We start from the raw sequence: 25,305 nt of genomic DNA, 5'->3' as shown, positions 1-25,305 counted from the left end.
CGCCATCTATTGATCAAACCAATGAAGCTGTGGAGCTTTCATTTTTTTCTATGGATATTCAATTTTCCAGTCGTTTAAGCTTAATCTGTGGCGCTTGGGGTGTTGGTGGTTTCCATTGGAGTTTAGTATTTAAACAATCGTATCGCCGTTCTACTTCTAGCAATGCATAAATTCAATGCGAAACCATACAACAGTACAGAGGGAATGAGAAAGCTCTCTAAGCGAAGGAAGCTTTACTGGTTGGGTATCCCACCAACAGATGGCGCCACCAGCTTTTTACTATTTTTAAGAATGCATGAGTCGTTTGCCGTCTGCTAAACGAAGTCCTTCTATACTCCGTTTAGGTTGAGAGCTTGAGTCGTTTAAAACCCGTTTAGTGGTCGTTTAGTTGATTTGTAGCACTTGAGCTTCAAGTTCCATCGTAACTATACACATCAGGCTAACCAGCCGCAAAGTTCCATAGAGTACCGTGAGCTTGTTAAAAAGCGTCATAGTTACACAAATTACCGTTTCATATGTTAATCATCCACAGAGTACGATATCGGAACAATTTTTCGTTAAATACGGACGTCGCACGAAGTGTACACTTTGGCGTAAATTGGATATCAGCCATACAAAATTGGTTCAATGGCAACATTTTTGGATTTTTCTATTTATTTCAAAAATTGTGCACGTATTTGCTCACAAACACATTTTTATGTTAAGTTAAAATTATTCTTTATCCGTTTTAATGTGTTAACAAGTCCGAAAATGTTTCTGCAATAAATAAACATGAAACAAATCGGTTTGTTTATCTTGCAACAAAAATGTTCCCGTAACTTGTATTCGACAGTTCGGCCATATGATTCAGCAACAAATGTTCCCGCAACATTTTCATAAACCCGGGCGTAAATTATAAATGTTGCGCGCAATAACATTAGACAAATGCCAAAACGGTAATTATTGCCATTGAAATTATATTATTTATTCAATTTTAACCATCTACTCATCCCACTGTGCATTGCGTCTCTTCGGCCAAGCTGTTTATAGATATTTTATCTCGAATCGCTCTATACTAACCTTGGCCACGCAACTGTCAAAACAAATCATCTGTTTTGTTTACGTTGCGGTCCCGTATTGGAAATTCGCAAATCTATTCCACGAGTAAACTTTAGCCGAAAACGAACAACCATGAAATAATTAAGCATTTCCGCTTAAACTACAATCTCCAAAGATCATGCTAATATAAGCGTTAGTTTGATTAGCGTTTAGTGTAAATCTAACAAAGCCCCCAACAAAACGATGGCCGGCGCCAAGAGTGAGGTGATCTATCTCGGCGACAAGGACCTGAACCGGAACCGCCACCGGGACCGGGACCAGTCGCCGGAGCGGGAGATCAAGATACTGTTCTTCGACCTCACGCACTACAACCGGACGACCCAGTTCCTGCTGTGCTGTGGCGGCGTGTTCGCCCTCTACCTGGTGTACGGGTACATGCAGGAGCTGATCTTTACGCTGGAAGGATTCCGCCCGTACGGCTGGTACCTGACGCTGGTCCAGTTCGCGTACTACACCGCGTTCGGGTACATCGAACGATCGGTGGAGCGCACGACCGTGCCGCGGTGCATTCCGCTGCGCACGTACGCGCTGCTAGCGTTCCTAACCCTCGGCACGATGGGTCTGTCCAACTCGAGCGTCGGCTATCTGAACTACCCGACGCAGGTCATCTTCAAGTGCTGCAAGCTGATCCCGGTGCTGATCGGGAGCGTGCTGATACAGGGCAAGAAGCACGGCCCGATGGACTTTTTCGCTGCGACCGCCATGTGCCTCGGGTTGATCCTGTTTACGCTGGCCGATTCGCAGGTGCAGCCCGATTTTAACCGGTTCGGTGTGTTCCTCATCTCGCTGGCACTGCTGTGCGATGCGGCGATCGGGAACGTGCAGGAAAAGGCGATGCGGGAGCACCGGGCACCGAACAATGAGGTGGTGATCTACTCGTACGGCATTGGGTTCGTGTATCTGGCGGTGATAATGCTGCTGTCGGGCCATTTGGTGCAGGGCGTTGCGTTTTGTGCCCGGTACCCGATGCAAACGTACGGGTACGCGTTTCTGTTCAGCCTGACCGGGTACCTGGGGATACAGATCGTGCTGACGCTGGTGCGGACGTGCGGTGCCCCGCTGGCGGCCACGGTCACGACGGCACGGAAGGCGGTCACAATAGCGCTGTCGTTTGTGTTCTTCAGCAAACCGTTCACCATCCAGTGAGTGGGGGGTTTGGGAAGGGAAAATGGTCAAAATGGAGCCGAGGAAAACGCTAATTCGGTTTGTTTCTTTTTCATTTTAGGTATCTCTGGTCCGGGCTGATCGTCGTGTTTGGCATCTACCTGAACGTGTACAGCAAGCGCAGCAAGCTTACGTTTGCGGATTTGGGCCGCATGGCCAGCACGGTGTACCGGCGGGTGTTGCGATTGCCACCGGCGAAGGATGGCGGCAGCAGAACGTCCCTGCTGGAAGTGTGATTATGCTCCGCAACGGAGCGGCTTTAGATTTAGCGAGCGAAACGTTGTTCCATATTCCAAGCAAAATGAGGAAGAAAAATACACACTGTGACGTATAATAGTCGATGGAATTGAAACTAGTTGTTTCGGATACTTTTAAGCATGCTTGATGGCTTATGACGTACTGCTAGAAGTCTCTTAGCCGTTATCAAAAGCCGTTAAAAATTCAAACAGCAGCAGCTTTTTTTTCACTTTAATTTTTACTTTCTTTTCCGTTTTGTAATATTTCATTTCAACGTCTTTCCGTGCCGCGCGGCTTCTGTGTAAGAATCATGCACTGTCTCTGTCGCTCTTTCACGCGTAACACGCGTTCCTTTTCCCTCCCCCGGGATTTTTTTCTGCTCGTTTTCTGTTTGTGCAAAGAGGCAAAGAGTTTCGTTTTTCGTTTTGTTTTACGCGAAAATCTTAATTATGTAGTAAGGTTAGGTTTTTTCTTGCGGCTTCTGAGCTAACGGCACCATCGATACACCGCTACCGGTGTACACAACACAAACCACTATAACATTGAGTTTGAAAATCGCTCTTTTCCACCGCGAAACGCACGTGCTGTTGTGCTCGTTCGGCTGCGGGTTGAGTTCATTTCTATACACGATCTCTCCCACCTTCCGTTGCTGGTAGTTTGCTCATAAGGATGGGTGTTTACGACAGTACTCGCGTTCACTAACTGCACCACTACGCACACACACACACACACACACTAGCTAATCTGCAAAGGATCTGCAACACGTTGCAAAGCATTTTGGTTTGATTGTAAGCCTGTCTGTCTTAATGGCTTCAAATCTTGCGAGAATTACCTCCCACCACTTATGCTGATTATCATCATTTACAGAAAGCATTTTTCTTTTTAAAACCAAGTTGTCCGTTTTGCCTCTTCGCGCAACTGGAACTGGGAGGGGGGTACTGGGCATGGCGGAGTGAGATTAAAGTAGCGAAGATTGCGCTATTAGTGGACATGCGTTTTTGCAACCTTATTTTGTTTGGTTTTTCCTTTTTTTAGTGTCTTCTCCTTTTCTTCTTCCTCTTGTTGCCTCTTTCTCTGCTTGTGCGGGTTTTCTTTTCTGTTCTGTTCACCTGTTTGTTTTTGTATAAAATGTCTCCCCCTTTTCCGCAACCACTTCTACCAGCACTCGTATTAATTTGTTTCGTTTTAGTAAAAAAATCTTTTTTTCTCATTGTCGTTTTGTTCTACTGTTATTATTATTATTATTATTATTATTTTAAGTATATATGCTACAAGTTTTATGTTTTACTCCCTCTTTTTTCCCCCGTGTTTATTTATTGATTTTGGTATGTTTCGGTATGTTTTGCTAACTGTGATGACGTTCCTTCCTTTCGTTTGCTCCTTACTTTCTCATCTTTTCTAAAGGAACTCCCTTACTTCTCGATTAAGGGTTTCGTTATTTTAGTTGGTAGATTGGTTTACTGTGGTTTTACTGTGTGTTTTACGCCTTTCGTTTCTAGTTTAATGGGTTTGTATGTATAGTGTTGCGAGGGTTTTTTTTTAAATGTTCTTTGAGAAAAACGGGTAAAAGGGTTAGCTAAAGAGAACGTGTACGTATGTGTGGCTTGTGTTTTTCGCGCTTTGTGTAGGGGGGTGCATTCGATTAAGTTAAAGATTTTCCATAAAATCCCTTGCTTTTAGTACACACAACTTTCCCTGGCCCGTGTAAAAGATAGTTTCCCGTAAAGTGTGCATTAGTAGCTTGGCTGGTTTTGTTGATTGGATTACGTTTCATTATGAAATACCATATTTGCGTTTTAAATTCCCCTCCAGCCTTCAGCATCCTCTCCCTTTCTTGGTCGGAATAGTTTTGCTCCTGCTAGTAGTTATTGGGGGGGTTCCCGGGGGTGTGCAACAGTTTGAATTTTTTTCAGTATTGTTGTATTATTTTATAGGCGATTAGTTTGTTGTTCTTTAAAAAAAACGATATAACAAGACGTCACGTGTTCCACCCTTTTTTTTTTGAGTGGATTTGAACATTTCCCTCCAGTTTTTGTTACTTTTCGTTTTTATTTGTTTTAATAAAATGCTTTCCACTAAATAAAAAGATCCTCAACCGTTTCTGTTTTTTTTGTGAAGTTTCTTCTCTGCCGATTTCTGGCGTACACGCAGAAGAAGAAACGGGAAGTATGGCAGCAAAACTGGGTCAAAAATCACGCCTCAAGCAACGATCGTGCACAGGAAAAAGGACCATTACACAATCACACACACACACACACACACACACAGACACATCGAGGAGGTACTTGTAAAATGTCCCATCACCGCTTTCCTGCGTCATCATTGTTCTAAGTGGTCGCTGTGCTACTAATGTTCGCTCCTTGCGCTTCACGAGCATCTTCTCCCTAGATCGACCAGTTTAAAAAGGCTTCCAGGTAGGTAGGTGTAAGTGTATAAGAACGATGATGATGATGACCGACAAACGATATGCGGTTTTTATGATCAGGACGAGCGCAGCGAATGATGATGATGCCGATCTATAGGTTAGTGGTGGTGGTTGGCTCTGTTTGCTCTGTTTGATTTGGCGTAGGTTTTGGTGTGTCTTTTCTGCGTGTTTCCCCGGGTTTTCCTTCTTCGTTTCGTGCTCAACACAACACAACATATATATACACACATGCGGTACGAGGAGTTTTAATGTGTTCGTTTAATTCGTTTTTGTTGTTTTTTTATTATTACATTTCCTTTTCAGTTTTTTTTCCTTGCTCGCATCTTCCAATTCACTGCCTTCGCTTATAATGTTCGAATATATCTAATTTAATTTAGTGTTTACTTTATGCTTTTACTTACGCGTACCATGTAGTGTGTGTGTCTCTCTCTCCTCCTGCTAGTTTCGTACATGGATGTGTGTTTGTGTGTTTCTTCTCCCTCCCTTCCTAAAGGGGGGGTTTCTTCTGTTTTGTTACCTGTTTCTGGTATCTGAAGGGTAGCAGCAGCTCTTGGTGTGTCTTATCTTATGGTATATATATATGGTGTGTCTGTGGTGTTTCAGCTTTTGTGTATTCTTCTAGTCCTAAGTATTGATAAAATTGGCCAAAACCGCCACACGACGGATGCCTTCCTCTGGGACAGACAGTGTCCTTCTCCCCCTTTCACTAATGGTGATAACACACACACACACACATGTGTTTGCGGATTTATGCGATTTATGCTTTGTATGTGTGTGTGTGGGTGGATGGGTTTGTGATCGAAACCTGTCGAAATGCACATGATCATTATTGTATCCGGTTCTGTGTGTCTGTGGCTTTTGCTGTGTGTATGGAGGAGAAAAAATACCTACACACACACACACACACTCTGTATCTCCCTTTAGTAAGATTCGTCTATTTGCGCTTCTAATTCATTTCACACTAAAAAAACAGGCTCACAACAGCGAAACGACGTATCAAAAGAGAAAGTGAGCCCAGAGATTGACAAAAAAAAGGAAATGACCAACTGATTGATGTGTAACAATGGTAGGAAGAGTTAGTGAAATAGTAGAGTAGAAACACAATCTATGCATCCTCCCCTCCAACCTCATTTTGCTTCCCTCTTCTATGGCAGTTTGAAGACACGTTTGATTTAAAGATAGAGCGCACCACACCTCATCTCTACTACTAAAACATTTGTGCTCCTCGAGAAAAGAAACGTTAAAGACGTTGTCATTGGCTTGTGGAGAGGCAGCATTACACACACACGCACACACACACATACCGTAGGGACTAGAGATTTGCCTTCGCTTTCCTACAGCTTCGATTTTCACAAGCAACAAAGAAGCAATTGGTATAGTATGCCTGTCGTGGCGGTTGTTTATGACGCACACCATAGACACAGACACACCCCCCGTACGTTCTTAAAAACAAACTGGAAATGTCTTTTGTGTTGTGTATCTTCTCATACATTCTCTAATGCCGTCGTTGGCTTTGCTGCCCCGGCAAATATTTGGAATCAAACTCACTCACTTCTCCTACGCGTCTTTTTGTGTGCGAATTGCTACAACCTTCGGCCTGATTATCCATTACAACATTTTTAACTTGGCTTGTTCATTTTGTTCATTTTATGCTTTCTTATGTGTCCTCTGTTTTTGCCCTATTTAGTTTTAGTTACACATATTATAAGAAGAAGGGACACAAAAAACAAACAACAGGGCAGCCGCATTTGAAGGGCAACGAAGAGAACATACAGAACAGAAGAGAGAGAGAGAGAGGAGTTAGAGGAGAGAAGAAGGAGGCAAACCTATCCAATAATAATTACACAAATACCGCACCGCACAACAAACCGAGCACTTTCCCCATTGATTCAAGAAAGTCCCGTGTCCCTTCGTCTAACGCGCCTTAGCTACACTTCTTGCATGATTGGTTTGTTTTGTCAGTTTCGTTTGTTGCTTTTAAAAATAAGTCTCAAAACCTACGCACGGTTACACATAAGTTTAGAATTAGAAGAATAACATTTGAACTTTGGTTTTTTTTTCTTTCTTTCTTTCGTTTTTTTTTTCTTTCTTTCGTTTTTTTTCTTTCTTTACCTTATCGTTTTATCGTTTTCTGATTTTTACCCTAAAGCTCCTTACGAATTGCCCCCTCTCTCGCTCTCTTTCTCTCTGTTGCACGATTGTTCGTCGGAAACGTACGTTCTATAGGTGTGTACTGTACCGGGAGAGGGAAATTCAGAGGCAGAGATGTAAAATAGCACAAACACTTGGAAACAAATAGCTGTTACTGTTACTGTATGTGTGTGTGTATGTGTGTCTGATTGCATTTAACCATCCAGAAAAAAGGGAACACCCTATAATCGTTTTCCACCTTCTCCTAGTTAACTTCTAACCGCTGCTGGGAGATGACACCTTAATCGCTACTGTGCTCGCGCAAGAGGAGCGTTCGTTTTGCGCGCAAGCTACATGTTTTATCCTCTCTCTCTCTCTGTACGCAGCACATACAAACACACACACACACATTAGCTGTCATTAGCGTGAGAGACAAAGGTCTCGAATTTCCATTAATCACTAACGATTTCACTGTTTTTTTTCCCTCTTAAGCAATATACGATCATTTTTAAAACTAATAACGTTCAGGAAAAGCCTGTACCCTCACACCACACGTTCTGCTACTGGTTCTTCTTGTGTACGCGCTCGCTACAGCCCTTCGTCGTTGGTACATACAGTTTTGACCAAAAACAAAAACTGCATTTTCACTTTCCTCCTTACCACACACACACACACATACACAAAATGTAAATTTACACTATCGGGTATCGGGTGTGTGATTGATTTGGTGTGTCACACAGTGTTTCTGTGTTTTGTGCTCTAACATACTCGCAGTGTGTGTGTGTGTTCTTAAATATTTCACATACCTAGTAGTAACGGTTGCTTTACACATTTAAAACAAAACCACCTACCCTCCAGCACAGTGCATAATGTCCTAGGATGCATGCCCTAGGCACGCACAAGCCGTCTTCACCCGTCCCCCATCCACCGGGGGGAGAATCAATTTGTTGGCAACTGGAGCGCTGAACGGATACACGCGTCAAGCTACGGTGTGTGTGTGTGTGTGGCGTCGTGTATCCTCTCTACTAAAGCAAAGATTGCAGCATCTAACTAATTAGATGAAATTGTGCGCATCTTCTCTTCCGCGGAAACCTTCTGTGGCGAGTAGTTCGGAGCTCTACCTATGATTATACCTCTCCTATTACTCCGAGAATCGCTAGCTGCTAATGATACCGACCGAAGGTAAGGATCTGACAGCAACGCACACAACCAACTACCAAGCAATATTTAAACGATCGAAAGAATTGAAGCGTGCGTGCGTGGGACGAAAGAAGAACAGTAGCGCGCAACACGTGGTACGTTGCTTGTGATGTGTCCTTTGTCTGTGCATGACTCACACACACACTCACACACACATCTGGTACGATTCTTAAACCCTAATAACCGGGTGGCACACAACTCCCCCCTCCCCCCTTCCCCCTGCTTAATCCTGCACCTCTCGGTACGGCACCTCCGAGGTGATGGTAAAGTTCTGGAAATAGTGGTTGAGAAACTCGAACGTGGGCCGCTTGTCCGGTATCGCGTCCCAGCACTTGAGCATCAGGCTGTAGATGTCGTCCGGCAGGTGGTGGGCGGTCGGCTTCGGCATCCGGTAGCCGCGCTCGATCTGCTCGATCACCTCCCGGCTGTGCATGCCCGGGTACGGCACCTGCCCGTACGTGAACAGCTCCATCAGCAGGATGCCGTACGACCAGACGTCCGACTTGATCGAGAACTTGCCGTACACGATCGCCTCCGGTGCGGTCCACTTGACCGGGAAGCGGGAGCCCTGCTTCGGGCAGTACTCGTCGTCCGCTATCACGCGCGCCAGCCCGAAATCACAGATCTTTGCCACGTTGTTCTCGCCGATCAGCACGTTCCGGGCGGCCAGATCGCGATGGATCAGCTGCTTCAGCTCGAGGTACTCCATGCCGGACGCGACCTGCGCCGCGATGTAGATCAGATCCTCGAACTGCAGGAACTGGCCGTCGCCGGTGCGCAGGAAGTCGAGCAGGCTGCCCTTGGACATGTACTCCTGCACGATGTAGATCGGTTCCTCCTTGGAGCAGACGGCGTACAGCGCCACCAGCCGGCTGTGGCGGAACTTCTTCATGATGGCCGCCTCCTGCAGGAAGGCCTGCGTCGACATGGTGCCCTCGCGCAGCGTCTTCACCGCCACCTCGATGTTGTTCCGCCACTTGCCGTAGTACACCTCGCCGAAGTTGCCGTGGCCGAGCTTACGAATAAGCTGGATCTCGTTCCGGTTGATTTCCCACTTGTCGCGCAGTTCCGGCCCGAGGTCCCACACCTGCGGCTGGGGCTTGGGACAGGGACTGGACAGCACGTGACACAGGCCGAGGGCATTCTCTGCGAGAGGGAGAAAAGGAAAAATATCATTAAAAAAACCGTAGCAAAAGTTCGCTCCAGCTGCCGCACACTCACTTGAATATGCCATCACGAGGGCCGGGAGCGACGGGAACGTTTGATTCGTTGCAATGTAGTAGCCTCCATTGTCCAGTGGTTTGATCTTGTAGTGCTTCACGTGGTAGCCGCGGCTCTCCTCCCAGTCTTTCACGGAGAGCGAGAACCCGTTCGGATTGTGCTCGGACGGACGCACCAGGAAGGTGCCGCGTGGGTTCTCGTTCGCCAGCAGCAGCTTGTCGGCCTCTTTCCGTGAGACATTTTCAAAGAACCAGCTGCCAAAGACACGAAAGGGGGAGGAATTTTCATTATTTATTTGATGCCAAAATGGGGGATAGTAGGTGATACACACTCTTCACTGTTAACGCTGCGATCCTCGGCGACGAAGTTCCACGGGATGAGGCCTTCCTGGCGCGTTTTCAGATGCACGACGCGCCACCAGTCGGATTCTGTATCGTCCAGCACCTCCATCCGGTCGCCCTTGACGAAGCTGACGTCCGTTTCCTCGCGGGCATTGTAGTTGTAGAGTGCGACCACTATCCTTCGTGTGTTATGACCGGGCAGAACTAAAAATAGCAAAAAATGTTAAACAAAAATTAATCAAAAGACGACAAAGCAACACCCATACCCGGAAGAGTGTTATGTGTTCCCAGTGGATGTTTTCGTTTTAAGCAAAACAATCAATACTCTTGCGTTGTGCGTACTCCCAGTTTTCTAATGAGCCTTCCGCCGGCCAGCGGGATCATAATCGCAAACAATATTGCACACGCTCACGCAGTTATGCCTGACACATCACATCATGCATCTCCTTCTGCTTGTGCGACCCCCGGGGTATGGGGAGGTATATCAAGAACATAAGAAAGCGATAAGCAGGCCAAAGCTGGTGCTGATCCAAAACCGTTAGCTACCCGCGATTCGGTCCGTAAACACAAGCGCACACTGCCCCTGATGTAATCACCCATCAGCATCATCATCCACAATAGAGCCGCTGGCTGGCTGCTGGCTTCAATGGCAAACGTGGAGTCGAGAGCGCAGCCAATAGATAAGGGGCGGCGGCCGTTCGCCGCGACTCGCTGCACAAGCGGCACACACACACACACACACACACACACACACACACGGACGGAATCGAACACCGGGAACAGGGCAAGGGAGGAGCGTTAACGCTCTGTAAATTCCACTTCAAAACAGTGGCAAACAACAAAAGATCGGTGTTGGTGGCCGTTTCGTTGTCTTGCGCGGGGCGCGCGCATGAGAAACATTGGATTTTGAACGTCGATAGCGCCAATTTGCGCCACTGGAAGGCGCAAAGACGCAGGAAGCACTCATTAGGCGCTGGAGAGATGATGATAGTGGACGCATCGAACACAAGATTTTGATTGCATTCAATCCAAGCAACTGCAGTGTGTTGAAGAAGCGTCATCAAACTTGAAGTTCCTAGGAACATTGACAAAGGGCCAGACGACTTCGTATATGAAAATCCTGTCCAGATTAACATTTGCTGAAGCACTTCAATGTGGAGATGGGTAATTCTGATTCAGATTCATGACTCTTAGTTGATCTTTGAAATGAATGAACGAATCTGAATTTTCAACTATGAGATTTATGAATCTCCATAGAATCATGCATAAATAAAGATTCGTGACCTCATGAACTCAAAGAATTATGAATCTCTAAGTATTCCCGTGTCTCTGAAGCTTCTAAAATCTCTGAAGTTCACCGTGAAATGATTTATAGAGACTAGATATCCATGAAAACAGCTATAGAGGGTCTCTTTAGTTTAATAAATCTATAGAGATTCAAGAATCTGAGATTCTGAGTTTACTCAATTTTTTGAATATCTCTAACGATTCATGAATCATCAGGTACTCATATATATTTGGAGATTCGTGAATTTTTGGAGATTCATTAATCTTCAGATATGAATCTTTGGCGATTCATGAATAATTGGAGATTCAACTATATATTCGAAATACTAATCGCTGAAGATGTCTGAATGAATCACAACACTACACTTCAAACGGCCCATGGAGTCCCAAACCTTATTGGAGCTAATAATCATCCCCAACCCAGCCGCCCCCCAACAGAGCACTTACGTGGTGTCGTCCGGGGCCGTATGATGTCCACACCACCCTTCGGATGCTTTATGAGCTGGCCCCGGTTCGGGTCGGGCGTGTACCGCGAATCGATCGAGCCGCCATTGTTGTGCTTCGGACCGCCGGACAGGTTCGAGTTGAAGCTGCTGTCGCCCTTCTTGTAGCCGCCGGGATAGGCAAGCGCTAGTTCCTGGTCCTGTCGCTTGCTGCAACATTTATTGCCCATCGTTGAACGCACACGAACAGCGGAGGGCAGGAACGGAGTTAGGGAAAAAGGCGGAACGAAGCGAAACGATACTGCGCGATACGGCGCACGTTATCTGGAGTTTTTGCTGAGGTTTTTACTGCTCCACTTCACGGTGAAACTCAGATGGCGCCGCAAGCTTTTCTCATGCACACGCGGTGTGTATCAGCTATCGATGGTTGTTTGTGATGCTGCTGCTCGTGCTGCTGCTTGTTTTCACGTCCGGCTGCCGGTTCGTGAACACGGGTAGTAGCCCGGTACCGGTGCAAACGCGGCCGAAACGCACGGACAGGATGATGCTGGCGAGGGCAACCGCGAGCCGGCCGAAACTGACGATGACAACGACAACCGACGTGAACGTGCGATGCTCGTTGAAGGAATCCACATTTGGGGGGAAAGGATAATCAACCGATGCAACGTGGTAACCAGTGAGCGCAGGTTCTTGCACAAATGGACAAGAGGACGGTTGATGTTTGGTTCCTTACTTTTTTGTGTATGCGCGGTCGGTCTTCGTCTTTTCCGAGTTAATTAATGGATTCTAATTTCTTCACTCCGTAGCTTGTATCTCCTCTCTCGTCGAACTAATAGCCTCTTCACATGATACACACACCCGCACAGTTATTCCTTTTTTCTCACTGTCAGTCGTGTAGTGGCGATAGTGATCGTTGCAGCTGTAGTAGTATTAATCGCTGACGGTAACTTTTTTCATTAGCCAACCTAGCGAAAACGCAAAACTTTCAGCGGACAACAACAACGGTCAGAACTCCTCTACACTTTATGCTGCCTTGTGGGCACGAAACACGAGTTGTCCTTTGCTTGTTCGTCGACGGCAGAACTTTCCAAGCCCCTGATTGGGAGGCCACTACACACAGAGTTGTGTCCTCTTCCTTAAACGAACAGAATTCCTTCGGGGAAGTTTGTGCCGCAGCAGCAAGTATGCAAATCGGCGAACGACAAATTGCAACGATTCTGTTTCGGTGCTGTTGCCGGCGGTGCTGTAGTAGTCGGTCGGTTCGCTTTCGCCGTGACCAGTGCAATCATAGTGTTAGCGTGAGAGTGTGTATGAGACAGCGGGAGTTTGTGTTTTCGGGGTAGAAGTTCCCTTTTAAGGTTGGTCGCTTCACTTCACAGGATGCCGGTTGTGGATGCATGAAGAACCATACGGGGAGATGTTCAGGAGATGATCTATTTTGGAGAGGAAAAAGAAGAAGAAGAAAAGATAAATATTAGTATATAATGTATCAGACTTTCTTAGGTTCTACAAATAAAATTGAAGGTTATTTCAAAGGTTTCTCCCGGTAACATCTTTCTAACACAAATCCCTTTCTTAATAGCCGTTTATTGAGATTACATGCCTTGCCATCATCGGAAAACGATTCACAATTCAGATGTTCCTTGATTGCAGGAGGGTTTTTTTTATGAATAAAACACACACACACGGACGAATCAACGCCCAACATACGAACACACCACACTATATACCCAAAGCACATTTTAAAAATGCAATGCCGTCTGGTGCCAAAACGCCCCCTTTAAAAATGAACGTCACGTCTGCGATGTGCTGCCGCGGCGGCGGCTCCGCCACACAGTAGCGCAGCAAATCGGGAAGAAGCATCTAAAAAGCATGAGCAACATTTGAACGATCGGTCGAGCGGAAGGGAAGAGATGTGAAGGCCTCGGCGGACCATGCGTCGCGGATAACATTTTGTGCCCCGAAGCCGGGAGCGAAGATATCACACCGCGAAATAGCGTGGTAATTCTTGCACGCCACCACCGTCATCGTACCAGCGCGCACAACCGCAAAACACCACCACCAGCAGCAGCAGCAGTAGTTGAAGAACTTTACAGCAGTTTTGGGACGGAGGCAGTGGGTAATGTGTGGCACATATATTAAAGAATCACACAACAACAAGCACCGTGGAACTGGTCTCGGGGACCGGAATGGTTTCGCACCCAGAAGCTAAATAAAACGACGACGAAGACGACGTGTTTCCTTCGCTTTGGGGACCATGGTTGCCACACGGTTGAGGAATTAAAAGATGCCCCCCAACCAAATGGGTCTTAAAACTGTGGCTTGGAAAGGTGTGATGGTTTTTCTGGTGATAAAAAGATCTGGTAGTTTACATTTCTCTAGCATTTTAAAAACAGATTTATCATCAGATCTCGAAGGGAACTGAAGGACAGTTATATGATTTTTGCATGTAATTTCAAATGCATACGTTAACCTTCAACAAAAAGGGTCCTTCGAAATTAGCTCCAGGCAAGTCGCAAACTTCACACACCTAGAAAAGGGACACGCACACACACACGAGAAAGGAACATTAAAAACGGAAAACATATAGCGCCGCCGTATGCGAGAGTCCGTTTACCTCCGGCCGCGTGTGCAAGCCAGATGGGATTTTGAATGGTTTCAAACAACCGAGAGAAGGGTTTCCCCCAACAGCAGCAGCAGCAGCAGTTGATGCACATATGCACTTCGTGTGTCATTCGATCCGTCGTTGTACTGCCAGCCTTCGTCATATGCGTGCTGCATACGATTTGAAATCTGTACGAAACAAACACACAGACGAAAGCAACTGTCGGGCGTACTGGGACAGGAGGATGATGGCGCCCGTTTGAGCCCGTGCATTACCTATACTGCAGTGCGGTGCAGTGGCGTAGAGTGCTGCGTAGAGACGGGGAGTAAGTGCTACAAACATATGCATTTTAATTATTGATAAATCCAGGAAAGAGTGTTTCCCATACCACGTGCGCTGACACCCTTCTCCACAACGAATCACGGACGACCATTCCCTCCAGGTTTTATAACTCCAGGCTTAGCAGTACCGGCCGTCACTCACCGTATGTCTCTATATAGTGGAATTGTGACATTAATTTTTAAATGTACCCGCAGTCATACAGACAGAAACGGTAAACGGCAACTGCGGCAAATAAGATATAAAACAGCGTAATTTTCATTTGCTCAATCTAATCATAACCTTTAGCTATTTAAGATTGCCCTCCCCTGTTAACGCTGTGATCTCTCCCCCCAAGGTAGGATCCTTCAACAAGATCTTAATGACCATGGACCTCTAGCGGATGACGACGGGGAGCCCAATTACGGAACTCCTTGGAGGAGACGTTGACGCAAGTCGTCGGTGAAGCTCTTCCAACTTTCCTACTACTGAAAAGAAATTCACTAACAACCAATCCAAATACAAAAATGTATCAGATGGATCCAACGGCAAGTCGCCCATCACTCAGGATTTATGAATCGACACGCTACATTACGCGTCATAATTGAATGAGAGCAAAAATTTGAAGTGCTGCAGTTAAATTTCTTCCCCCCATCTACGAGCAAAACTTGTCCCCAGCCAGGATCCCCCAATAGGTAAGTAGTCGCGTTGACAGACGGTGGTTGACGTTTCGTTACTTCCGCTCGGGGGCGCGCATACACACACACACAATCTCACCTCCATACGCATATTTAACATTGGAGCAGTAAAACTTAATTATTAAATTACGCTTTCACGCATTTAAGCATTTGCGCAACTGGCAACAACAATTCCTGTCGCTACACCAGGAGCAATAATAAAATTGGCACAACGTCAAAGCATAAGCAATGCCACTTAAATTTCCTCCACAGCTCTCCACACCTCATTGGCCCCCTGTGTTTGGCGATTTTGGAAGTAAACTTATTCGATTTTTTTGCTTTCTTCTTCCTTCCGTTCTTATTGTGAGTTGTACCAGAATCGGGAGAAGTAAATGTAAATGCAAGGAGAAGGAGAAAAAATGAGATAAATGACTTAAAATCGCTGGCGATACTAATAGACCTCATCAACGTCTATTAACGAGTCCAGTTTGGAGTTGGAAAAAAAAAGAATGTAATGAGCGAAATGAGTTTTGGGTAATAAAAGTTTGGAGTTGTGACCTAGTTCCTGTCCAAATTAAACTGCTTCCCTATCGAAAGAGGACTCTGGGATGATGGTAAAAGCATACGTAATTTTGAAGAAGATCTTTTTCGACTTTGGTTCTAAGTATTCCACTAGATTCATATATTATATGATGTCTTCTAGTAGTCATGCTTGGCCAGAACACACCACCGATATTAATTAAGATATCTTTAGTAATATAGCAGCTTCTAAGAGGAGGAATGCAATGTCAGCCACAACACAGACGCGCTGCTTAATGTACAGTTATTTAAACGCACCGAATGAGTCGAGGATTTTAATCTTCTGACTAGACTTCGCAGGGTTCTATAGCCGGTAAGGGAACTAAGCCGTTTTACGTTCGCGTTCGAATGCCAACAAGATGACCAAGGTCTTTCGCAACACGATACTCCTTCGCGATGAAATGCAAAAATAATCTGCTGAATCTACTTGATGATGAACGGATAGATGAATGCCACAGCCATAAAATACGCATCAATCAAGTCCGGGCAACTCCGGGACAAGAGAGTGTGTGTATACGCATTTGGATGAAAATGCACTCTCATCAGAGAAAGCCGAAAATCTGCTCCAAACGATATTTCAACGTCAGAAACGTTGCGCCCGATGCCGTAGTAATCCTGGGTACAACAAAATTTGGAAGTCTAATATCCTTGGGCGATGAAATGAGAAACAGCTTTACCATGCTGAAAGCTTTCTACTTCAAAGCTACACCCACACAGTACACCCACACAGGACGAAATTGACTAATTGGGCAAATGGAAACGATGGAAGTGTCCCGGAGTGTGTTAGAACCGACGAACATCACCTCAAAGCCTGTTTGTGTTGACTCCAATGGGTTCTTACGTCCTTGTGTTGTGCTTGATGGTACAAGGGCTGTATTATTCTAGGCAACGGTAATAAACAAACAAATTCCACCAAAGTCCTTCGGCTCTCGCTTTCCAGGGCAACAGGTCGTTCAATGACGTGCAAATGACACCAAACCGCGCCGTACCAATAAATGTCACCCCATTCGACACGACGCCAACGGAATCAACAAACGGCGCAGGGTGGAAAATTGAAAAAAAGGAGACGACGACCGGGAAAAGTGAAAATGGCAAGGTGATTATAAATATTTTTCCTCATTAAGTTCCATAACCGGTGCGCTTATTGATACTAATACACATACACACAGAGCAAAGGATAATATCCTTTTCCCTTAGTACAAACAGGCAGGTTGCGTCACATCAACCATACCCACTCACCAACCTACCACTAATTATCGGTCATGTCAATAAACGTCGCCAGCGTAAAGCTATGAAACGAACAGGCAACCGGAAAAGTTTGATGGCAGCCAGCAGTTCCTGGCAGTTGGCACAAACGCTGACGCAATGTCGCGCAACAGATGGAGGAAATTGCAAACCGGACGTAATCATCCTTCCCTGCGCCACGCGAGTGTTTCATGCCGGCTCGAGAACCGTTGCTTCCAGGACGTTGATGTTGTTGAGCACGAGAATTTACAGGATATCGAACAGGACAAGATAACAGCGTGGCCCACGCACGTTGTGCTGTGGGGGCGTTTTGCAGAAAGACTTGGTCTGTTGTTGCAAGAGCGGGAAAAAATCGGACGAATGATTGAATATTTTAAGCGGATTATATAGATTGATCGAGCGAAGGAAGTTGTGCCGGCGAAGCAGATTATCCCGTCGTCCCGTTGCTCTGTTAGTGGTTATTTTTCTAACATAAACGAGGGAAGGTTTACGTGATTTGAGCTATCTTTTTGTTGCATATCAACCTTCAAATGAGTACCCAGGATCGGGATGGAAATAGTACTTAAAAGAACGACTAACTACATCAATGATAACAGGTCATTATTTAGAAAAATGCCAAATAAACAAGAAATAAAGCATTTTCAAGCATAGTATGAGGATGGATTCATATTGTCAGTTAGCGTTGGTTCTTGAGAATCACTTAATAGTACATTTGATAACATGCAGGATAGCAACAAGGTAGAACGTGGACAAAATCTCGAATGAATCGTTTATTAAACAACATCTAGTCGCATATTTCAATGTCCTTTAAGGATTGAGGCTTTGAGCGAATTTTACTGAAAGAATTTGAACTTCACCGCATTTTTCTTCAGCAATCTTTAGTGTTAGAACTTACAGTAATGGAAAAAAGATAGAGGAAACCAAATATCTCTATTAGAAACTATTGACTGAAAGGTTTGTTTTCGTGAATCATGATTGGTAGTCATCAAGGTTCGATATGAGCCATCAAGTAATGCTGTTATGATCATAACAGTACTAACGCTCGTAACGTCACATACATAAACACATGCTGAAGTACTTTAAATTAAATGACGTCACGAGAAGGATACCGAAAATCTCGAGCGTTGTTTTATTTCGAAGCCACTTTATTGTTTGAATGTTTTGAAAGCAGCTCCAAAAGAAAGGCTATTATACTGAGGGCCATAATTCAAATATTTTGTTTTGTTTAGGTTAAAGATGCCATCATCATACACAATTCTCACCCATTGCATACCGGCCTCACCGTTTATCAATTTCGATTGTACATTTTGGAATGCCATTAAAACATTTTCTAAATGAGACATTCGAGCTGCAAAGAAGAGAAAACTTGGCGCGTAATTGCTGCCACAGAACAAGAAATCCTCCGGTCGGAAATTTATGACAGATGGTAAGAAAAATGATCATCTGCTACGAATCTCGGTGCTATACGTCTGGAATATCTGATTTTTTTTTTTTTTTTTGGTAGGATTTTGAGGGGACTGGAAGGTTCGTTTGCTACTCATTGCCATTTTTAATGGCCCTTTCGCCAGACGCTAAGGGTAATTTGTCAAAGCGTGTCTTACACTCTTCTCCACCAACACTCATCCACACCTTGCAGGAAGAATATATATATATATATCGATATCACATTCAGTATCGACTCCCTTGCACCTGGGCACATACTGGCAGAGGTATCTAAAGAGACAGAGAGAGAGAAGTAATCGTTGTCGCCAGCGTGATTGTCACCATTCATTGCCGAAAAAAAACTACGCTGGCAAATAAATATACATATTCCCACCGGTCGTTATCGATCGATCGGACACAACACCCAGGCACTGGAGGCCGTGAAACTGCGATGGAGGAGAGAATCGACGCCCGTCATGGTGTCGTCGTCGTCGTCGTCGTCTCCACCCTCTCAACTAGTAACGCACCACGTTGGTCCTTCGAGCACGATGACAAATAGTAATATTTCATTTCCCAACATCCCATCCATCCGTGCACATTAGGAGTTGGTGGTGGCAGTTCGGGAAGTAAGCTATTTTTTGTGGCACAACACGCTACCACCACCACCACCACCACCATCATTCACGTCTTCCTAATCGTTTAGTTTTTCCGCTTGTGGAACGGTACAAACCGGTCATTAAGCGCAGCAAACACACGCGAGTTGTGGAGCACGTCGCCGGCTTGCACAATAATGGTCAGTGGAGTGTTGAATATTTGTCGTTCGGGGTCTGTTTTAATGCACCGAAAATGTTAAATCCATCACAACACGCTAGATGTAACGTGACTGATAACCTCGGCGAAGGTAACACATTCCACATTCCTTACGGGGAGGGGTTCATGTGAAGTAATAAAGTAGGTTACATGTTCGAAACTAAAAGAACTAAAAGAAACGCTAATAAACACTTGAGCACACCTGACAGAGTACAGTTCTCCTTTCGCGCCAGGAGTTGGTTCCTTTTCAGTGCGCTCAACTAAACCACACAGCAGTAGCTAGCGCTTTCGTCTTTTGTAATGTCACGCCTTCACACTTTTACATCCCTTTACTTCGCACAGCTGGAAGTGGAGAGCCCCCGTGGGGCTTGTGGGGCGTGAGTTGAGATGGAAACCTTCACCTCGGTAGTGCCAACGGGGTCCTCGGATGTCCAATGGCGTGACAATGAGAGGGTTGACAGTAGCAGCATAAAGTTCAAGGTTGCCGTCAGCCACCGACTCCAAACAGTGACGCTGGGACAGGAACAAGTGGACAGGAGATAAGGAGTGCTCGTATTGACATAAGCATGTACAGAGATTTTGCTAAGCCGACAAACTAGGCTGGGAGGAGGGTTAACCCCGGAAGTGGGTGGACTTGTCTCATAGGGCAGTGACATCCTCTTTGTGGCGCGCGCGTGTTACTGATTCGTAATTATTCCGGCAGGGATATTTATTGCTTTACATGAGTGGGTTTGATTGAAATAGATTATTCTAGTTATCAGATTGTATATCCTACTTGCAACAAAAGCATTATAAGGTCAATGATGTAGGGTGACAGGGTAACCACTTCAAGATTTTAACTAAGAAGTCGGTCAAGTTGTTCAGCCGTCCATTACTCTACCAAGGCTATTTCATTCCCAATACACTATTCTGATATAATAAACTGTACAGGATAGAAATAGGAAAGCTGATAATTATGACGACCATCGCTCTCTCGTTACTGTTGGTTTAATAATTCAGTAAACAATCGCTTCAAGTACGCACAAATGGCACTCACCACATGGCGGTCGGAAAGGCACTTCAGTTTCGATAGCATCACCACACCCCACCGCGGTAAATCATCATCATTATCGACTCACTCGACTAGCTTTTCAAAGATACCGCACACCTCTTACACCAGCAGCAGCACCAGCAGTACACTAGGCGCAGCAGATGTGCGTATGAGGTCTCTCTTGCCATCTCCCCTCTCAAAAGGATAGCAACTAAGTCGAGTGTGATTCTCGCTGCAGGTGACGGTTTGGTCACCTCGATGTGCAACACCGCGAAGATACACACGCACAAAAAAAGGTGAGAAGGGCTTCTTGATGCGACGGACCGACCCGTCGAAGGCAACAGTCCAAAAAGGCAAACCAACGCACTACCACCACCTGTCGTGATGCGTGGCTAGATCAATTTAAAACGGACCGTAGCGCATTAACGGGGACTAGAGCTAGAGTAGCTCAAAGAAATAGGAGGAAAAACCTGATACAAGCTAAACACACGCAAAGCCAGCAAAGATGTCTGGCTAGAAGAGCTTGTGGGTGCGTGCCGTGTGTGTGTGTGTGTGGTCGAAAGAAAATAGAGCCTTCTTATCGCTACTTTTTGTTTTCTTTTGCGTACAGATGTCTGTTGTTCCTCTTCTTTGGCTTACTGTTCGGGTTCAATCCTCTTATGGCAGAGCACTTCACAGATGCAGCGAAACCAAACACTGGTCCCGCATGTACACTGCACAAGACGCACATACACAAGGGGGGCGAGGAGGATCGTTTGTATTAAGAATAACGATGCTGCTAGAGCATAACACGTTGCTTGGTGTAGGCACAAAGCTGCTGCTTTAAGAGAACAATTCCATTAATGCAAATACACGCAGATGATAGGAAGCTTGTGCGTGTGTATATGTGTGTGGGCCCACATGGGCTTCTGATGCTATTTCGGGTGCGCCTTGGCAAAGAAGACGCCACAAACAGAGATCGGAGCAAGAGCCCGATACGGAGGCGAGAAACTTCTACAATGAGAAGTCGAGTGGGAATTTATTACCCAGACCTATGCGTATACCCCCTGGGGGAGGCTGATGGCTGGCTTGCAGGAGATGGCGATAGCGAGCCAAAACCAATGTCTGGAGGGCATTAGACCTTAAGAACGGAAGCTCAGCAGTTGCAACAGGATATTTGCATTGATAATGTTTATTATGGGGAAATTTATTGGATGAGAAACAAAAACGGTACAAGTACGTTGTTTGTACCTTTTTTCGTGTGAATTTGCCATACTTTGTCCATGGAGCAGGTAGCTAGGACTTAACAGTATGCATCGTCATCAAAAATGGAAAGTCTTGCTCTCAAACCATACTCATAGAGACATATTAATTTTGAGCTGAAGAACTTAAAGCTTACTAAGAAAAATTGATTGTCGTTAAAAGGTCAATTCGGATTCAATTCCAAAATATTGCGAAGAAGATTCAACATCTAAGATCTTCTAATGAACTGATGAGTGAAAAGATGGTCGTTACAAGTTCAAGAATGATCTCAAAGCATTTCAATTAAAATGTAATGAACATATGATATAAGACCTTCTCGTTTACTGTTCTACAGTTTGATGAGTTCTCCAAACATTGATTTAAAAGGTCCATTTTGTAGATACGCCAAACGAAACACATCCGCGCATTAAGTCTTTGTTCTCGGTTTCGGAAACTGAAAACCAACGCGTTCCTCAGACATTGCGCCACTAATTTCCTTTCAATTAATTTACCATTAAAAGAAAAGGAAACCCAAAAACGCCAATAATCAACGCCCCTCGCTCCCTGTACAGTTGACTCATCACATTTTAAGTTCATGGTTTCCTATTGCTTTTTAGCTCCAAGACAACGGTCCAATAGACAGAACAGACGCTGCAGTGCGCACACACATTCATGACAACAACGCGCTCTTAATCACCCTAATGAACGACAGTATCGCACCGAAATCCTCGATAGCTTGAACACGGTGGGGAAGCGCCCAATAATGTGGAGTCTCGGACTATCTATCTGTTCGCCTAAAATCCCGAACGCGACAGCCAATCCCTGAAACGATTCTGCTTTAATCCAATTTCGGAAACATCCGGCAATGAACGGCGCGCCATCGAGAGCACGCGCGGTCGCGGACACCGAAATGGAGAGGATTTTCATTTCGCTTGCTTTTCGACGTTTGTGATGGGGAGACCATCTTCACATTAAACCACAGCCACAAGGTTCGAGAAAGCAAAACAAAAAAAAAAAGAATTCCGAAACAAAACAAAGCGCCATTTTCGGGATTGGAGAAATCGCTGACTTAGAATCACTTACGGTGAACAAAGTCGTTGCCGGGATTATCACATGCCCATGTGATCGGTGATCTTGGTGATTAGTAACAGAAAAAAAAGGTTAAATAGGAAAAAAGAACCGTTTGAACCGACAAAGCCATCAAAAGAAGAAAAGTTCAACCTTTGATGCCGTCTTTCAGGCGACATGATAATCATGTGAAATGTTCTTAACGTTGGGGTCGTAGCATGGTCTTCTTCATATCTCGATAACCTCTCAAAGACGCTTCTCTATCACACTAAAACCTTAGCGCATGGAATTGCCTTTAAAACAAATGTTAAGCTCAATGCGGTTTGATGTGCCTAGACAGACAAACCCATCAGCAGAAAATTCACAGATCAGCAGAGGCAACACTCCTCGGACCCCATTGCAACGGGGGTACAAAAAAGCAACATAAAAACAAACACTCCAATATAACACCAGTACCATATGTCTGCTAAGTCCGTCCGCCTATCGTCAAGATGGATATGTGTACACTGTTGTATTCGGTTAATTTTTGTGGACACACATTCATTCGTGTAGCTCCCTCCCAGCCCACCCAGATGGTGCTGCCCAAGGGCGGGGGGAGGACATACACTTTGCCTGGCGACGCTATAATGCGCGCGACCACATACTATCTCGTCGACGGATTAACCAGACAGCACCCAGAATACATCCCTACACCGTACGCCATCTATTAGAGACATTGTATCAATACCATTAGAAAAAAGATGGGGGGAATGCCCAGGAATGCATGAAAACAGTTCAAACATTTCCATGGCCCGCATCATCAACATTTTCGTCGCACTTATCTGACCGAAATGCCGGTCGATAGGGTACTCTACTTGCCCTCATCCGAGAAGCCCGAGAGTGCCAGAGAGCTTAGATAGGAAAGACAAATAAAAACATAAAAAAGGGCACACGCACGCGATGCGCGTCTGCCAATTTTTTCCAAAAACCCCGTATAAGCGGGGACGAGGGACAGACGAGCGCTAATGTTTTAACAGTTGGCCACAGTGGGTTTCGTGTCAACAATAGCAGGAAATGCGTTCGCACCGAGAGTAGTCAGTCGGTCGAATCGATAAAATCGCATCACTCTGCACAAACACACACACGAACTTCTGATGCTTTTTCCTCGAGCCGTTCCGGACATAAAACCCGTCTGTCGCTGATTATACGGTCAGCAAATACAATCTTCGCCCACGCCGGTACTGTGGAAATCGCCGTAGTTCAAACAGACGCGCAATAGAGCCGTGTGGCGATGAGATATACACATCGTGATGACTGTTGTCCCTTAAAGACCATAAGGCGAGCAGCAGCAACAACAGGCTTTTCATATTAAAAAGAGAAATCAGACAATACGGTAGCAAGTTTTTGGTTTTTGGAGCTCACGGTGGAAGGAACCAAAAATTGATTTTCAGATTTCATGGATGATTGTTTAACGCGTTGAACTATAATTAAATGATTGAATTTAAGGCAGTCTAAATTCATAAACTGCAGCCTTTATACACTCCATCAAGTTGTAGCAATGATGTAGTCGTCGGTGACGACGTTGTTCTAGCGGTGATGAAGATGAGTGAGATCATTTTTCAGATCATAGAAGCTGAGGCTTTATCTGACATCCTCTTACTCTCCAGAAGAGACACTAACAGAAACGATCATGCTTTAGTGGATTGAATTGCTTAGAAAAGTTGATTATGAACATGTTGAATTGGTCAGTACATTGAACATAAATTAGAATACTTTGTTTGTGTCACTTGAGTAACAGTAAAAAAATTGGCTTTTTATTCTTAGAAAGATGTCTCAAAACAAAACTCCAGTAAAGACATCCATTAATTTCAATGAAATAGCCCCACCAAGATGCATGTTTTACATAAATAACTCATGTCACACAGCCCGACAAAAGCATTTACCCGTTCTTTCTAGAAATGGTTACACACATCTAGATAACACTCACCCTCCAACAACAGCTGAGCATTAAAGCAACCACTAATTTAATACCGATACTAGCCCTGCAAAACAACCCCATGCGTTTGCGTCCTTAACCACCTCCGCCAAGTCTGTGTGTGGAAAGGCAAGTTTTGCGATTAAACGATTAAAAACCAAGCGATCGATTCTATCCCAAGGCACGTTTCGTGTCCGTCGCCGATGCAGCTGGCACCAAAAAAGCGTTAGCAGGAGGAGGTCTCCGAACCACATTCCAACCGCAACAACATTTGGCAGCTGACCGAACGGCCAGCGCGCGACCAGCTGCACACACGTGTGCCACCATCACAACCAGCGTCCAAAGACCGGGGCAGGCCGTTCGATGATAACAGTTATTTGCATTTCGGACGGACCTGGTAACTACAGTTAGGTTTCGGGCTGTCTTCTAGTCTGTCTACGGTTGGGTTGGCAAGAATTAATAAAAAAAGGTATACATTCCCCCTAGTATAGGGTGGTCCCAACCAAAATTGCCACAGCCGTTGTGGATTCTTCGAAGGGTGACCACACGATCAATTGGTTTCCCGATGAGAGTGAACCGATAAGAACACCGCTTTCAAATCGAAACAGTGTATTGATGATGATAGCTCAACCTCAGTCCCAACCCCCAGTCGATTTGTTCAGACGGTTAGATAGTATGCATCGCGTCGTGACCAACACGAACTTCCAGCAGGCTCACATCCTCTCGCAATGGGAGATGCAATCAACAACACAACACATCAGCTCATTGGGGTGGGCTAATGTTGGAAGATACATTGAAAGAACATTGGAGTACACGTACAGGGACAGTAG

The 25,305-nt window shown here is 45.2% G+C and overlaps 2 protein-coding genes across 5 annotated transcripts in view; one reads left to right on the top strand and one right to left on the bottom strand.

Moving 5' to 3' along the window:
• Positions 1-1,079: 1,079 nt before the first annotated feature.
• LOC120894688 (adenosine 3'-phospho 5'-phosphosulfate transporter 2) lies at positions 1,080-2,614 on the top strand. The gene is made up of 2 exons (XM_040297441.1): positions 1,080-2,240; positions 2,324-2,614. Exons 1-2 carry the CDS (start codon positions 1,282-1,284, stop codon positions 2,496-2,498), a joined length of 1,134 nt encoding a protein of 377 aa, XP_040153375.1. The 5' UTR covers positions 1,080-1,281; the 3' UTR covers positions 2,499-2,614.
• A 1,878-nt stretch (positions 2,615-4,492) lies between these two features.
• LOC120894687 (tyrosine-protein kinase Src64B) overlaps positions 4,493-25,305 on the bottom strand; it is a 71,365-nt gene continuing 50,552 nt past the window's right edge. For 3 of the 4 annotated variants that reach the window (XM_040297438.1, XM_040297439.1, XM_040297436.1), the window contains exons 3-6: positions 11,551-12,979; positions 9,807-10,020; positions 9,476-9,729; positions 4,493-9,400 (exon numbers count right to left, since the gene is read on the bottom strand). In XM_040297438.1, coding sequence (XP_040153372.1) covers positions 8,478-9,400; positions 9,476-9,729; positions 9,807-10,020; positions 11,551-11,776 — 1,617 coding nt within the window. In that variant the 5' untranslated portion in view covers positions 11,777-12,979 and the 3' untranslated portion in view covers positions 4,493-8,477. The remainder of the gene's footprint in view (positions 9,401-9,475; positions 9,730-9,806; positions 10,021-11,550; positions 12,980-25,305) is intronic. The other variant, XM_040297440.1, reaches the window with a different exon arrangement.

This window comes from Anopheles arabiensis, chromosome 2 (assembly GCF_016920715.1).
Source record: "Anopheles arabiensis isolate DONGOLA chromosome 2, AaraD3, whole genome shotgun sequence".
Taxonomy (NCBI): domain Eukaryota; kingdom Metazoa; phylum Arthropoda; class Insecta; order Diptera; family Culicidae; genus Anopheles; species Anopheles arabiensis.
This window is presented reverse-complemented; position numbering and strand designations above follow the sequence as displayed.